This window comes from Lagopus muta, chromosome 5, assembly GCF_023343835.1.
Source record: "Lagopus muta isolate bLagMut1 chromosome 5, bLagMut1 primary, whole genome shotgun sequence".
Lineage (NCBI taxonomy): Eukaryota > Metazoa > Chordata > Aves > Galliformes > Phasianidae > Lagopus > Lagopus muta.
The window spans coordinates 8,431,865-8,447,939 of NC_064437.1; the positions used below are offsets into that span (position 1 = coordinate 8,431,865).

Here is a 16,075-nt window from a genome sequence, read left to right on the forward strand (position 1 = left end):
AACTGTACTTTGAATTAGGAGAATGTCCAAAAATGAGGCAGGTAGATGCCCTTGAACGGTCAGTATCTATGATTAGACATTATAATGGTGTCTCAGCAGTGGTCCTGAAGCTCCTGTTAAAGCTTAGGGGAGATGCTTAGCAGTAAGTGAAGCACAAACCTGTAGTATTACCTGGCAACCCATGGAAGCAGTCACAACTATTTTGACGTTGTGACCTGGATTGAGTGCATCATTGCAAAAGTGCTGCACTTGGCCTTGACTGTTTATCTTCATGAATAAACCTTGAATTGTGTGTTAGGCAGGCTGACTCTTTTGCTAGGGACTTGAGATTTGATCTCATTTTCCCCACAGGGCCAGAGGTCTTTCTCATCAGGTTTCCAAGCAACACTTGATCCCCTTTGCCTTTGGATCCACATACAGCTCAGCCTATCTGCCTCTATGTAGCTGCTCCTCTCCTTGCTAGGGACTCTCATATGGTTTTTGGAGTGCCTCAGCAGCCCAAAGGTCTACTCAAATGGTGTAAACAAGTTTGGATTTTGAAACCATCCCATCCCTCCGTATGGATTCAACCCTCATTCCCCTCTGGTTGCTTTTTGCTGCCTATGTTCCCACTGCAGGTTGTGGTGGAAGAGCTATGCCTCCAGTTTACGAGGGAGGTGAAAACGTTTGTCCATTGATAGGAAAAGGGCTTCCTCAGCAGCATCCGGCCATCTGGAAGTGCAGCTGTTCTCACTAATAAAACTGCCCTTTGAAACGCCGAGTTGGTTTGGACACAGCTGGCTTTGTCTCTGTTAAACATTTGCAGTGTCTAAAGGGCAGGATCAGAGCACGGGACCCAGAGCATGAGCGGATGTGAGAACCCAATGCCCTGATGCCTCTCAGCAAGAGGAATAAACTCCCACATCCTCTCAGCCCAGTGCAGGAGTTGTGTCATTGCCACGTGCAAAGAGCACACCTCTTCCTTAGGAAGCCTTTGCACAAGTCCCAAGAGGTTGGAAGAGGGCTTGGGTATTCACAGGCTCATAGAGGATAGAATCCAATCATTAAGGTTGGAAAAGACCGCTAGGACCATCCAATCCAACCATCAACCCATCACCACCATGCCCACTAAGCAAAGGTGCCACTAAACAGGAGCACAGTAGATAACCAGCTTAGTTTGCTACAGCTTGGTTAATTGCTGTCCATTCCACCCTGCTTTTTTGGAGGATGCCAAAGTTGATGTTTTCCATAGGGGCTGATGTTTGCAGAGTTCTTGCCTTCATCTCAGATCATGGAGATGCTCTTGTGGCCTTGTAGCAAGAGGTATTTGTGCTACTCTCAGCCACTGGCTGTCTCAATGTCTGTTGGGAATAATTTGCTTCTGGGCTGCAACCATGTGAAACTCACCACAATATCTGTGTGCTCATTCATGACATGGACCCACTTGTTCTGGTGCACGCAGGCATTGTGGCAGTGCTGAGCCCTGTCTCATAAGATGAGAGCACCAGTGGAAGCTCAGGTTGGATATTAGGGAAAATTTCTTTTCTAAGTGTGGTGATGCTTTGGCACAGCTACCCAGGGAGGTGGTGGAGTCTCCATCCCTGGAAGTGTTCAAGAACTGTGGGGATGTGGTACCAAGGGACGTGGGCAGTGGGCATGGTGGGGTTGGACTGGGTGATCTTATTGCTTTTTTTTCCAACCTCAGTGATTCTTTGATAGGGCTCTTGAAGCAGCCTTAGACAGCTATGGGAGTAGGATGGGTTTAAAGAGCTTGGTGGATGAGTAAGTACCCCACAAACATGCATCGTCTCATCATACCATCCTCATCTCTGTGCAGGGAAATCTTGTGCTTTCAAACTGTTTTTTTTCCCCCCTCCTTTCATTGTCTTCCTAGGCTATGCAGGAAGCAGGAGCCAAGCTATTTCCTTGCTTCTTTTGTTCAGCAGATCCCACAGCTCTTCCTCCCCAGCAGAGAACTTCCTGCAGCGCAGACAGCCTGCATAAACCCGATACAGCCAGGGTTCACTAGCTCTGCATGCTTAACCTGTTGCACTTTTCGGTCAATCATTCTCCACTTCATGCCCCAGTGAAGGCACCTCTGCAGAGGTCAGCTTTGGGTTTATAAGCTATTTGCTGAGCCACACCAGTGGTTCTGGGAGGAGGAACTGATCTGGGGAGACAGGGAAGCTTCTCATTCTCAACCCATCCTCAAAGACCAGAGAGTCGTACAAAGTGATGAGGCAGCTCCTGCCAGAGACAGAGCTGGCTCCTGCTGCTGCCCTTGCCCTTCTCTGTGGTTCTGCAGCAGCTGTAGTGGTCTGGAAATGGCTGGGCAAAAGGCACATCCAGAAGAAGATGGAAGAGGCTCGGAGGATGCGGGATGAAGCTGTGAAGAAAATGGCAAAAGCTGTCCAACAGTTCAGGGAGCAGGTAACCCATCCTCGTGAGGAGCTAAGACTCACTGGGGTGTCCACTCATGTTCTTCAGCTCCTCCTCCTACCTCACCTCTCCATAGCTTTTATAACAAGGATCCCAGGGGAGATGTGCTGGCAGCCTTCAGCAAGGGCTGCCCTGGGAGGAAGGGAGCTCACATCTTCTGAAGCTGGATGAGCTGGAGGAGATGTGGTGAAAGCTTACAGCCAGAGAGATGCGAATTACACTTGGAAGAGGCTTGGGACAAAGGTGACAAAGACTCTGAAGATCTAGAGGATTTGAACCAATGAAGGTCATTATCAATGATGGTGATCAGCACTTGGTCCAAACCCTGTAGATCCTTATGGGTGTGAAAATATCTCTTGCCTATATGGTAGAAGCAAAAACTCTTCTTGAGTCTAAGGTAACACATCTGTCCACATGCCTATATCCCTGGCTGTAAAACCTGGGCTCTTAATAGCTCTTGGAGAGTCTTCAAAAGAAATTTTACCAGAGTTTCCAGCAAATAAGGCCTCTCAGGCTGCCCAGAAAATTTGACCCTATTTTACTAGTGAAACACAGGGCACTCAGTGTCATTTGTGAGCAACCAGGAGGTGACAAGTGTGTGAATGAGCCAGGCACCCACTCAGCCAGCGTGAATGCAGCCCTGAATTCTGCAGTACTCATTTCTAACCCCCCTCATTCCTGCCCTATTTCCTTCTCCACGTGTTCCAGCTCAATATAATAATAATCTGGAGATAAAGCATAGCAGCTACAAGTATGTATTTCTAAATCATCCTTCTTCATCTTTCTGTCGCAGGTCCCCAGTGACAAGACAGATGCCATCCTGTCCCTGCCCCTGCTGGAACTCGCTGGAAGGTTGCAGGAAGGGTCTCTGTCCCCCAGGACTGTCCTTTATACTTATGTACAGAAGGTGAGTGCCTATTTGCATCCTGAAGGGCAAATTGCTTGTGTTATCCGTGCTGTGATGTGTGGGATGGTGACTTGCTGACTATGGCATGTCTTTAATATAGCAGATACCAGAAGAAAGATGCAGAAGGACAGGGATATCTCTGTACCCATCACCAAATAACCCTTTCAGATGGTTTGAGCCCTTTCAGATGTTCTGGGGAGGGGGTTACCATTCAAATCAAGCTTCTCACTTTGTAGATCCAGATAGCTACTGGATGCAGCCATGTCATTTCATTGCTCTTAACTAACACCTCTTCCTCCATCTGTCTGGAAAAGGCCCTGGAAGTGACCCAGCAGACAAACTGCGTGCAGTATTTCATCCCAGAGTGTGAAGAGCAGCTCCAGGAAATACAACAGCAGAGGAAGAAAGGACTTCTCTATGGCATTCCTGTCAGCATCAAGGATCACATTGGCCACAAGGTGCTTCCCTTAGTGCTCATGAAACATCCCATCCTGAGCTGGGCTGGGTGGTAAAGTGAATGAACATAGGAACCTGGCTAGGCTTGGGGCTTTGACTCCATATCTCATCGCTTCTGCAACCCACAGAGTTAGGAGCTGCTGATGAGTCGTGATGATTTCTTAGATGATCAGCTCCATGCTGATTTACCAACACAGTTAAGAGGACACTGAGCCCAAAATAAGACCCAGACACCAAGGCTAACAGAAAAAGGACCATGCTGTCATTGCCAAGGGCTTGTATTCCCTCCCTGAACATTCAGCAGATGCTTCACCTGGACAGCAGGATTCTGGGTTTGATCCTGAGCAAGTGAACAAAGAATGCCTGCAATATTGCATCTATGTCAGGGGAGAGAAATAGCATGAAAAAGAGCAAGGGTAGGTTCAGGAGAAGCCTTAACCCTGTGTTTGGCAGCATTGTGCTTATGATAGGAGTGGGAATCCTTGGCCCTTCATGCAAGGGAGTGGATTAGTACACCCCAAAGGGAACACCAGATCTTACTCAGAGACAGGTGAGGCCCTGGGACAGCTGCCCAAACAAGCTGTGGGTCATCTCTGCAGGTGCTCAAGGCCAGGCTGGATGGGGCCCTGGGCAGCCTGATTTGCTGGGCACAACCAGCCCATGGCAGGGGCTGGGAACTGGATAGGCTTTAAGGTCCCTTCCAACCCAACAGTGTTATTGTTTTATGATTATGATATTCCTTCCAAAACAGCAGGGAAACTGCTGACACTGTCCATTGTCACCTCTCCTTTCTGCAGGGGCATCTATCAACCTGTGGGCTCGTGAAGTTCCTCGGCACTCCAGAGCAGGAGGACAGTGTCCTTGTCAAGGTTCTGAAGAGACAAGGCGCCATCCCATTTGCTAAGACCAATGTGCCACAATCCCTCTTCAAGTAACATACATCATTAGAAATGTCTCTTTTCCTGAACCTAAAACCCAGCCTGTAGCTCATGGGTTTTAGGGACAGACTTCTTCCTGTCTCCTGAGATGTTCCCAGACAAATCTGACTTCCATTTCTTGCCAACAATCTCAGTTCAACTGAAAATGGCTTTTCAATAAGATTAAGGGGGAAAAATCCCACCATGGCATAACAGAAATCAAGTGCACTTGTGCATGGGAGGTGGCTTAATGGGAACGAGCCATGTGTGAAAGATTTACAGGGTGGAAGGAGGGGTTGGTTATGCCATGTAAGCCCACTGCAAGGAACAGGCAACTAACTCAAGGGGCTTGGCTGCTCCTTACATCCTCCTTGCTGGTTTGCTCCACAGCTATGACTGCAGCAATCTCATTTTTGGCCAGACGCTGAACCCCCTCAACCACCAGAAGACCCCCGGGGGCTCCTCAGGAGGGGAGGGAGCTCTGATTGCAGGGGGAGGCTCCCTCCTGGGCATTGGCTCGGACATCGGTGGTAGCATCCGCCTGCCATCCAGCTTCTGTGGGCTGTGTGGCCTCAAACCCACAGCCAAAAGGCTCAGGTAGGTGCTGGGGCCTGTTCTTCCCACTCTGCTAGGAGACTCTTAGCTCACAGCCACCCTGTGCATCTACCTGCCATGTTCAGGGAGGAGTCAATAAGCAGACGGATCTGCTGCCTGTTCATGTAGGGTGTCTTTGGTGAGAGAATGGGAATTCAAACCTGTCTGAGTTTCAGTCCTTAAATCTCTGGAAGTTCCAAAATTGAACAATTTTTGCTTAAACAAAAGTGGTTTGGGATTTTTTGTTATCATTTTGATCAAGATTTTCTGTTTTACTCAGTTCAAATTTATTCTCTTTCAGGACCTGAAGACTAACAATGTGTTCAGACAGGTTGGGAATATTTTTCTTTTACTTGAAATAACCATATATTTTTTTTCTTTTCCTGCAGTCTGTCTGGAATTAATGGCCCAGTCGATGGGATTGTGTCAGGTGTGTGACTTTCAGATTGTTTCTCTCCAGGCACTGTGAAGAGCAGGGAGAGTGGAATGTGGTAGAAGCTGAGGTTTGCTTCTATCTGCTTTGTAGGACACTGATGTGGGTTCTAGAAGCCCAGGTGCAAATTGCCATGTCTCTCTGGGGTCACCTCAGTGAAGTTATGTCATCTCTGAGATCTTCTGTCATCCTCCAGGCCTGAGGAGGGCTGAGACTGCCAAGATTTGTGTGGGGGCCAATCTAGAACATCCCCTCTCATTGCCCAATGGTTCCTTGCATGATGGCACACCCCTCTGTTTACCACAGACATTTTCTCTCATCCCATGCCAGTTCGGTGTGCACTGGGGCCGATGGCAAGGGATGTGGACAGCCTGGCCCTCTGCATGAAGGCGCTGCTCTGTGAGGAGATGTTCCAGCTGGATCCCACCGTGCCCCCCATCCCCTTCGATGAGGAGGTGAGCCTTGTCCTCAAGGGTTCTGCATGCTTCAAGGACCCAGTTATCTTGACAGTACTGGTGTGGTTTGTGGTTTATCAGACTGAGACACCCCAACATGGGAGGAAGGCAGCACCAGACTGGTGTCTCCTTTGCTCCAGGTGTACTCAAGCTCTGCTCCCCTGCGGATCGGATACTACGACACAGATGGTTACTTCCCATTGCCTCCTTGCATGCAGAGGGCAGTGCATGAAACCAGGGAGGCTCTTCAGGCAGCTGGGCATGAGGTGAGCACCACTATGGGAGCAGAGATGGCTGGGATGGCAAAGGGCTGCCCAGCAGTGTGAGGAGCCCAGGGAGGCTTCTACTCCAGAGGTCTACAACTATAGCCATAATCAGGCCATGGAAATTATTCACGTCCTCAGGCTGCCACATGATCTTATGTTTTCATGCAGCTGGTGCTCTTCTCTCCACTTCACATCCACCATGTCATGACTGAACTGTTTTTGAAGACATTTTTTGCTGATGGAGGCCGTGCTTGGTTGGATGTGTTGTAAGTAGAAGCATTCCCCATGCCCATGAACACAACTCACAGCAAAACCAGCTCTTTTCACACCCCCAAACAAGAGATACTCAGCTTCCTGAGAAAGGGCCAACAGCTCCTCTGACATGATCCCCTCCTCTTGTCATTTTTCAGTACAGGAAATATTGTAGATCCAAGCTTAAAACCCCAGGTGAATTTCTGCAGGATCCCAAGGCTTGGGAAGAAGATGCTGGCTCTGATTCTTAAACCTCTGGTGAGTTCCTGGCTTCATTCTCAAAGCTGAGTGGTGTCAGCGAGCCTTGAGGTTCTTGGAAGTGGGATGGTACTGGCATCTCCATACACCTCCAACTAGGAACACTGGGACTTTAGGCCAAGGCACATGCTATGATTTGGGAAGGTCTTTTCCAGGATCCTGCTGGGGTTTATCCAGTGCAAAGGAAAACGAGAACAAGACCAGCTAAGAGATGTGAAATAGTGCAGAGCCCACAGCAAGAGATTCTCCAAATGCCAGATCTAGTGGTGCCAGGTTTCCTACATGCATTGGGATACTGTGGCAGGGGGAGTCGGATTTGAAGCTCTATCCTAGGTTGGAAGCAAAGCAGAACAAGAGCCACGTGGAGCCTTTTTAAGCAGTGTCACATCCCTCCTCAAGGGCTGAGGCAGGACAGCAGTGGATGTTGGCTGGGAGGTGCTGCACCCCACCTCATCTCCCTAACAGCAACTCTTCTCCTTTCCAGTTTCCCCGCATGGCCGACTATCTGAACGCCTTGGGTGGCATGAGGTAAGACAGCATCCTCTGCAGGGGTGTCTGTGGAAATGAACTTTACCTTCTCCTCTGTCTGCAGCGGGGTGGAGGGTGCTGGGTTCACAACAGGTTCTGACCCACTTTCTGCAGGACCTGTCCTGCCCTGGACGCTTCAGATTTCAAGAGCTTGTTTCCCCACTCCTCTGGTGTTACACTGTCCCTAGTGTTACTAAAAGGATGAGGGGACTTGGGTAGGAAGAGAAATCTTCCAAACATTTGTTGTTTAACTGTATGGACAAATGCCAAAGGAAACTTTGGTGAAATTGGGCAAGATACATTACTTTGTGGAATTGCTAAAATCACTGAGGGTCATCAACCTGGAGAATTGCTTGAGCACTTTCTCTTCCTCACCAAAGTGCTTCAAAATGGAGATAAAAAGTTGCTGTGATTTCCACTCACAGGTCAGTGAAGGAAATGTGGGATCATCAGCATCAAATAGAGGTACGTTTTGAGGATTTTTCTCTCCAACATCATGTTATGAGTTGAGTCTTAAGGGCAAATTCCAGGCTTGTGGAGGCGTCAGTATTTAAGAAAGTGGGGTGCTGAGAAGAAGACAGAAAGAAAGGCACAAAAGAGAGCTGAGAATGGCATAGCTGGGACTTTTGGGTCAACCCACTTAAGACTTGACTGGCTGCACAGTGGTCAATGCCCATGCTCAGTTGCCCCAGTGCAATAGGGCCAGCTAAGGAGCGACCTTTCAAATTCCTGTCCATATTTTGTCCACGTGCTGTGGAGACAGATGCTTATACACTGGATTTTAGTGTCTGCCTCCCTTTGGGGATATCAGCACTAAGAGACTGCAAGAGCTGGTTCTACTTCAGGACTGGGTCAGCAGTGGCCTCAATCTGCTGTGGCAGCACTGTGACCCAGCAAGGGTTCCTCCGCCATGCATGCTCCAAAGAAACTGAAATGGTCCCAGCATGTCTCCCCTTTCCTCCCATAGGTGTACCGCTCTGACTTCATCACCCAATGGAAGGAACTGCAGCTGGATGTCGTGCTGTGCCCTGTGCTGGGGCCAGCCTTCACCATAGGGTTCCCTGGGAAACTCCTCTGTAAGTGAGCTTTGGCCTCCCTGGGGGCAGAGAGGACTGGCCTTGTAACAGGACTGGGACTTGTGGATGATCGGCCCTAATTAATCTCATCTCCAAGCAGCAGCTGCTTCTCAGAGCCTTCAAAGAACACGGATATAATTGAAGGCACACGAGCCTGTGGCCACATGTATTGTCTGTTTTTCTTCTTTCAGCTGCCATTTCCTCTACAATGCTGTACAACGTCCTCGACTTCCCTGCCGGGGTCGTACCTGTCAGCACAGTGACAGAGGCCGATGAGGAAGAGCTGAAGCTCTACAGAGGATGCTGTGATGACCTCTGGGACAGGATGCTGAAGCAGGTATGTGACACAGGAAGTGCTGGATGTTCAGAGTGACGGTGTCACTGAAAACAGCAGCTCCTAAACATCCCCTCACCACCCGTGTCCCCATTGCAGGCTGTGGAAGGAGCCGTGGGGCTGCCCGTGGCCGTGCAATGTGTGGCATTGCCGTGGCAGGAGGAGCTGTGCCTCCGGTTCATGAAGGAGGTGGAGACCCTCAGCCGAGCAAAGAGAGCAGCGTAGCCCCTCCAGTCCCACCTCAGCAAGGTGGGAAGGGGGACAGCTCTGCGTCACTGCTCCCTTTTGCAATCTGAAGGGCGTAGAATTACAGTAAGGAGGGATGGAAGAAAGAAAAGCTATTTCCTGCCCCTCTTCTTGCTGACAATCACAGATCCTGTTAAAGGACACAGCCATTTCCTCAGTAGCCATTACAAGGGCTGTAAGTCTGCCTTCTTATCCTGTCCTGGCTGAGACACTGCAGGACTCAGCTCTAAATAGCCCAGCAGCTGAGGCAGAGACCAAAACATCAGCATAAAAACTGCAGCACTTCATCCCAGTGATGAAGACTTCACAGCACTAAACTTCTTTGTAAAAGGGAATCTTGCCTGCATCAGTCTTCCTTTGAAGAAAAATGATAATACCCAAAGACTCCACCTGGACACTGCAGCTTCACAACACACCTGTCCCCCATTCCTCTGCTTCTCGTTAACCTTTTCCCCTTTTTTGCACGAGTGGCTGAAAACAACCAGTCACTGTTGCTGCATTAATAACTATGCAGCATTCCCCACCAGCACACTGTGCAGTCACACCAACACTTGTCAGAGATGTGATGCAGAGAGCTGAGCTCAAATGATCAACAATCCATGAACTGCACCTTCCCGAAAGGATGGATATGGGTGGGTGGTCACTTTCATTTACATCTATGCAGCGTCTTGCAAGAAGCAGGGCAAGGATAAGGGAAAACTCAGTAGTGTTTTCTTGCTGGCAGAGGATGCAACTATGTGGCTAACAGCCCTGCATGGAATACATCCGTGTCTATCTATTACTGCACCACTATTCTGCCCACAAAGATAAAAATAGTATAATAAACTTGAGTAACCCTCCACTGATGGATACAATCATACCAGTGCAGTTATTACCCCAAATCATGCACTTTCCCACTGGCCATTACACAGCACCCAGAACGTGGCAGTTCTCACACCCCTCTCAGCCTTTCTGCCTGTCTGTGGGAGATGGCAACACATCCCTCTCTATAGCACTGAGCTTTTCTCACCAGCAGACCTCAAGCATCACGAGTATTTCCAACCCCTGCAGAGGAACATTCTTCAGATCCTCTTCTTTCAGGATCTTACGCTGCTTTTTCTAAAAGCAGACAGGAGAGTAGAGACCTGGTAGAGTAGGAAGCCAGAGATCCATGCCCAGCTAATATTTATTATCCTGAACATGTTCACATAAGGTGAAAACAATTTAGCCCATCTGAGACGTTTAAAAAGAAAAATAAATATCCTTTAAATATGCTCTCCCTGGACATTCAGGGTGTCTCATGATAGCCAGCAATCGGGAAACAACATCAATTCCAAACGTGATGGCCCAGAGACATATAGTGAGGAAAGCTGAGCTGCCCCAAGCCCAGATCTGCCATCCCTTATGCTCGGCGTAACTTGCAGAAATACATCGGCCCAAAGTTGGCTGTGAGGTGAGGAAGAACGAGCTCCCCCAGTCGGCAACCTGAGAAGAAACAAAATGTGTCCTGGAAGAGCATCCTGAAGTGGCTCAGGTCCTCAACGTGGACAGTGATGTTATATTGGGTTTGTGCAATGTCTATCGCTCTCTCGACCACGTGTTCATTCTGCAGCTGAGACAGGGAGCACGTGGAGTACACCACCTCTCCCTCTGGCTTGGCAGCAAGGATCCCGGCCCTGTGGACAAGATGGAAAAAACATACCATCAGGGGAGGAAGAGGAAAGTATGGGACAACAGCAATAAGGAAGCCAGCAAATAACCCATGTGAGGTGGGGAGAGCTCTTGACTAGGCACGTGTAAGTAAGAAGAGGTTTCAGTGCTAATACATACAGCAACAAAACAGCTTCAAGCTCACTCACATCAGCAGCTGCAACTGCAGCATTGGCAACATCTGACGCTCCTTGGTTCTCATTTTGTGGAAGATGTTGTTCTCCTCCTCCATGACAGAGTGCCTGTCTGTTGTGCAGGGCACATCCACAAGGACCTGCAGCAGCACAGATCCTAAATCAGCTCTGGGCCTTGGTCTGTCTCAGAAATCCCCCAGCACCACCTCACCCAATACTTCCACCACACCAGACAGACAAACTCAGCCCTCTGTGCCTTGCCTAGCTTATGCCACCAGATAAAAATACAACCCAGGATACCCATACTCACAGATCCTGGAGGAAGGGTACAGCCAGAAGAAATATTACTCTGTATCTGGCTTAGTCTTAGCTCTTGTTCAGCATATCAGGCTATGCAAAGCTATACAATTACACTGCTGTCCTCCTCTGAAACAGGAAGAAACTAAACTAGATGTGAGGTGCTGGCATAGGTTGTCCAGAGAGCTGTGGGTGCCCCATCCCTGGAGGTGCCCCAGGCCAGATGGGGCTGGTGGGGGCAACCAGCCCACAGCAGGGACTAGAACTGGAAGGGCTTTAAGGTCCCTTTCAACCCAACCATTCTATGATTCCTTTCACTGATTTCCAACCACTCACCTTATGAAAAGTTCCACCTTGCAGCTCTCCCCAGTCTCTTCCATCATGCGATGTGACGCTCACAGTCTCCCTGATTTCCTTGGGAATGTAGCTATTGAGAATGTGGTACAACCTCCTTGTTCGGGAAAAGGAGACGTCATTGGCTGCCAGATGCCCTGAGGTGAGAGATGGGAAACAGCATGCTGAGAAATTCACTCTGGAAAAAAAAAAAAAACACACCAACTCCGATAAGCAGAAAAGATGAACAGAGAGGCACCATCATATACCTCACACTCTCTCCATCTCAGCTTTGTAACAGAATGGGGCTGAGGAACAACTCCTCCACTTACCACAAGCCCCAGTCTGCAGCAAAGCCAGCGTCTTGCCACCTGGAGCTGCACAGAGGTCCAGGACGAGGTCATTCAGCTGCACGTTGAGGGCCAAAACAGGCAGGAGGGATGCTGCATCCATGAGATAGTAGCTGAGGATCCCAAGAGAGTCTGGCCTGGAAACCACCATTTTGCATATAGAGAGCAAGGGAAAAAAACACAATTGGAAACTAAGATAAGCATGGCCAAAAGGACCTGGTGCTAACAGCCTGACACTGGTGCAGCAGAAATGCTAAGTCACGACTTGAAGCAGTGATGAAGCACCTGGTGGGAAGGCAGGGCCAACCCAGGGAGTAACCAGAAGATGTAGAGTCAGGATCCAGCCCTTCCCAGACCTCATTTAAGGGTTGGCAGTGGAGGTGAGGCTATCTCTCTGGAGAACATCTAAGGGTAAGAAGTTTTTCTTCCTTTGTTTCTGTGTCCATAGCTGCTGCATTTGGGCTTGTTCTCATTTGCTGCAGCCTAGGACTGTACCACCCCACTACTATCGCTGAGCTTTCTATCACATTATAGATTACAGCATTACAACTACCAATGTTGGTTTGTAGCAGGAACAGTTACAGAAACACAGACTCATGGAATCATAGCATGGCTAGGTTGGAAGGGACCTTATGGATGGATCAGCCAGCTCCAACCCCTGCCATAGGCTGGGTGGCCCCCCAACAGCTCTGACTGCTTAGGGCCCCATCCAACCCAGCATTGAGCACCTCCAGATACGGGGCAGTCAATAAAGCATTACCAGAAGCCTGACTGTGCCTGCACTATGGTTAAAAGTGGAGTGAAGGAAGCAGGAGAACCATCTCACCACGCAGGATGGAAGCGTGAGATGTCGCCCCTGGGGAAGGTGTAGCACTTGATGTTGGAGCTGACAGAGGCATGAAGCAGCGGTGACGTCTCTGTTGGCACCATCGTCCCATCTCCACCAGACCCCTCCAGGGAAGTTTTCCTCCTCTCTACTTCCACACCCTCACTTTCCTGCCAACACCGCGCCCTTCTGGCAGCTTCAGAAACAAAATCGGTGGCGCTGAGCAGCTCCAGCTGCTGGGCAATCAGGTCGGCAGAGGCGAAGTTGTTGAGCAGGGCTCCGTACTTCTGCTCGCACAGCATTGCAGCTCGCACGGCCGGCCAGCGCTCCTGCAGCTGCAGGCTGTAAGTGGTGTCAAAGTGGTGCAGTGCCAGGCGTGTGGCCGGGATGCGCGGGGAGGTGGTGGCCTTTGGAGAGAGACATCCAAGGGGTGAAGGGGCTGGGAGCCCAAAACCCGGAGCATTTAGGAGGGGAAAGGCAGGAGGGCTCAGGGAGAGGTGTATAGGGTGTAAGCTGGGATAAAAGGGGTGAGGGGTGAAGGAGGGTGCAATGGGAGCCGCGATGGGTGTAACGAGGAGAGGGAAAAGGGTGCAGAAGTAACAGAGCTGGGGGGGTAAAGAGGATGAAATGGGGACAGAAAAAGGAGGTGCGATGGGAGAGGCACAGCGAAGACGGATCGGAGGGAAGAAAACAAGCGCGGAGCTCCCCCCCGTTCTCACCCACTTCTTCTTGTAGAGGTACCGCCGAGGCACCGGGCTCAGCCCCAGCACAGGACCTCTCCGCAGCAACATCGCCGCCCGCCCGCTCCGCGCCGCCATGGCCGCGCTCAGCAGCGCCTTCCGGGGCGGGACCGGAGCTCCCAGCCCTCCCTCGGGTTCGAGGCTGCCGGGGAATGTGGTAAGCAGAGCCGGCCTAATGTGGACCTTACAGCTGTGCGAATAGAGCTGTTTCAAGCTGTTAAGGATTGAGCTTGAGAACCACCAGCAAAAGGATTGCATTGCTGCTACTGCTGCTCTAATAGCAGCCGCATTTAAAAGGTGCCATTTTGCCTGGTTAAAGAGCCGAGGAAGTATTTGCTGCCCAAGGAAACAGCCCTGTAGTATTCCTGTTGTTAAACCTCCTGCTCTGAAGCAGAATGACAGAGCCTGAACTGATAGGTTGCACTTTATGATCCCTAGGGCCACTCCTGTCTCTGGATGTTCTGTGATTTGAGAATTCAATCTCACCACCACAGCCCCAGGCAGCAGAAAGGGCTGGTGCTTACAGTGGTAATACAGCAGCACTACAGCAGCAGTGCCCCAGAGCACCACTGACTCAGATGGCACCACCACTGTGCCCACCTGCAGCCCCAGGGACAGCTGCTCTGGGCCACAACACACAGGTGACAACAAGTCTCCTCCAACCTCTGCTAGCAACAGGGGCAGCTGAAGGCTTTCCCCAAAGGCACATTAAACAGGAATGGCATCACCTCATAGCTCACAGGAGTGAAGTGTGTTATAGGAATCATAATTGCCTCCCTTCACTTCCTCTGGGTAGCAACATCTCTGGGAAGACCAATTTAGTCTCAACTCACTGAATGAACAGCATAAGTCATAAGTTCAGTGGTGTCTGCTGCTCCAACAGGTGAGTTTTTACCAGTGGGATGGCATCAGCCTCTGCTCATCAGGGGTGCACAGAAAGGAAATTCCTACAAGGGAGAAAAAGTCTCTCCTGGATACAAGCAGGTGGGGTGGGCTCTGAGCCTCACTACTTTCATCATAATTCCATACCAGTACAAATGAGCACTACAAGGACTATGAAATAAGCTGAGAGCATTTCCACAGGAACTTTAAATGTTTAATATGGAAAACTACAGAACATTCACGAGGTTTTTGTGTAGCTGCACATCTTCGATGAGAACAGACACAGTGACATTCTGGTGCTCAGTCACTGCCAAGAAGCCACTTTGTACTTCACATTGGCAATAAACAGGCAGAAGCAGTACTGTGAACCGATGAGGCTCTTCTGATGGACTGTGGAAGCAGATGGACAATCACTCCTGCATTCACTTCAGCTTGCTGAAGAGTTTGTGGGCAACCTGAAAAGGAGACAAAGTGCTCAGTAACTGACAGTTCTCCCAGTACAAAAGGGCTGGGAACCATCACAGCTTTACCACCAGGCTCTTGGCTCTCCAGGTCACCGATGCACATCTGCTCTCCTCATTTTTTTGCAACAAGTTAATTCCAGCAAACTAACTAGATTTCTTACAAAGCTTTCAAGCTTGAAAAGGTAAGTCATAGAGTTAAGGTTGGAAAAGACTCAGAGATCACCCAGTCTAACCTCAACCCACCCCACCATGTCCACTGCCCACATTCCTCAGTACCACATCTGCACAGTCCTGGAACACCTCCAGGGACAACGATCCCACCACCTCCCTGAGCAGCTGTGCCAGCACATCACAGCTCTTTCTGAGAATAAATTTTTCCAGATACCCAACCTCCACCCCCACTGGCACAGCTTAAGGCCGTTACCTCTTATCCTATCATGTTACCTGGGAGAAGATGCTGACCCCAATCTCCTTTCAGGGAGAAAAGCATTAAGCCCACAGTTCTTAAGAGCTCCTGCCACGACTCAACAGCAACCCATTTTTACACCCAGACTGAAAAGCCGAAGGCTTTTCAGCTCCCAGCACCGTTGAGATGTGCCACACGGCAGCGCTGCACTTACGCAGTGGTCCCGAGCATGCAGAAAGTCGAAGAGCTCCTCCGTGCACTGCTCCTCTGTGTGGGACCGAGAGGTCACCCTCGCATCGCACAGCTCCAGGCGCTCCCGGGCCTTCACGCACTTCTCCGTCTGCTCGCAGTGCTCCCTGATCGTGGTGAGGGGGTCCTGCGGGCACGCCATAAGCGCGGAGAGCGGGGGTTTACCTCGGATTTCCTCGTCTTCAAAGCCCGGATGGCAGCCGGGGCCCGCAGCCCGAGCTCGCCGCGTGTTCCCCGGCCCTCCACCCCACTCCCCGACTCACCACCAGCTCCTCTTCCTCCTCTTCCTCCTGCGGACAAAGCAAAGCACAGCCGTTACCGCCCGCCCTGACACCGGGCCTCATCCCGGCTCGCAGCGCGCTCCCCGCGCTCCGCCCCGCCCGGCTCCGCTCACCTCGGGCTCCCCAGCGTGAACAACGGTGTCTCGCAGCCCCATGGCGGTACGAGAGGACTAACCAGGGTCACCCGCCGGAAGTGCCACTCTCAGCTCCGGAAGCGGAAGTGATCCAAAAGCGCTCCCTGACTTTTTCCCGCCCTTAACGCTTCCCCTCCCAACATGGCCGCA

At 50.4% G+C, this 16,075-nt stretch overlaps 3 protein-coding genes across 3 annotated transcripts; 1 reads left to right on the plus strand and 2 right to left on the minus strand.

The window, feature by feature from the left end:
* Positions 1 to 2,148: 2,148 nt before the first annotated feature.
* LOC125693649 (vitamin D3 hydroxylase-associated protein-like) lies at positions 2,149 to 10,177 on the plus strand. Its single transcript, XM_048945839.1, has 15 exons — positions 2,149 to 2,409; positions 3,212 to 3,325; positions 3,640 to 3,783; positions 4,579 to 4,712; positions 5,089 to 5,295; positions 5,682 to 5,722; positions 6,056 to 6,180; positions 6,321 to 6,446; positions 6,615 to 6,712; positions 6,857 to 6,956; positions 7,441 to 7,484; positions 7,910 to 7,949; positions 8,452 to 8,560; positions 8,752 to 8,897; positions 8,994 to 10,177. The coding sequence occupies exons 1-15, from the start codon at positions 2,215 to 2,217 to the stop codon at positions 9,117 to 9,119; spliced, it is 1,749 nt and encodes a 582-aa protein (XP_048801796.1). The 5' UTR covers positions 2,149 to 2,214; the 3' UTR covers positions 9,120 to 10,177.
* Positions 10,178 to 10,287: 110 nt separating this feature from the next.
* NSUN4 (NOP2/Sun RNA methyltransferase 4) lies at positions 10,288 to 13,621 on the minus strand. The gene is made up of 6 exons (XM_048945840.1): positions 13,489 to 13,621; positions 12,770 to 13,176; positions 11,926 to 12,080; positions 11,597 to 11,751; positions 10,979 to 11,103; positions 10,288 to 10,795 (listed from the first exon to the last, which is right to left on the minus strand). The coding sequence occupies exons 1-6, from the start codon at positions 13,585 to 13,587 to the stop codon at positions 10,522 to 10,524; spliced, it is 1,215 nt and encodes a 404-aa protein (XP_048801797.1). The 5' UTR covers positions 13,588 to 13,621; the 3' UTR covers positions 10,288 to 10,521.
* Positions 13,622 to 14,570: 949 nt separating this feature from the next.
* On the minus strand, positions 14,571 to 16,011 carry LOC125693651 (cytochrome b-c1 complex subunit 6, mitochondrial). The gene is made up of 4 exons (XM_048945841.1): positions 15,905 to 16,011; positions 15,774 to 15,800; positions 15,476 to 15,637; positions 14,571 to 14,846 (listed from the first exon to the last, which is right to left on the minus strand). Exons 1-4 carry the CDS (start codon positions 15,944 to 15,946, stop codon positions 14,814 to 14,816), a joined length of 264 nt encoding a protein of 87 aa, XP_048801798.1. The 5' UTR covers positions 15,947 to 16,011; the 3' UTR covers positions 14,571 to 14,813.
* Positions 16,012 to 16,075: the final 64 nt, after the last annotated feature.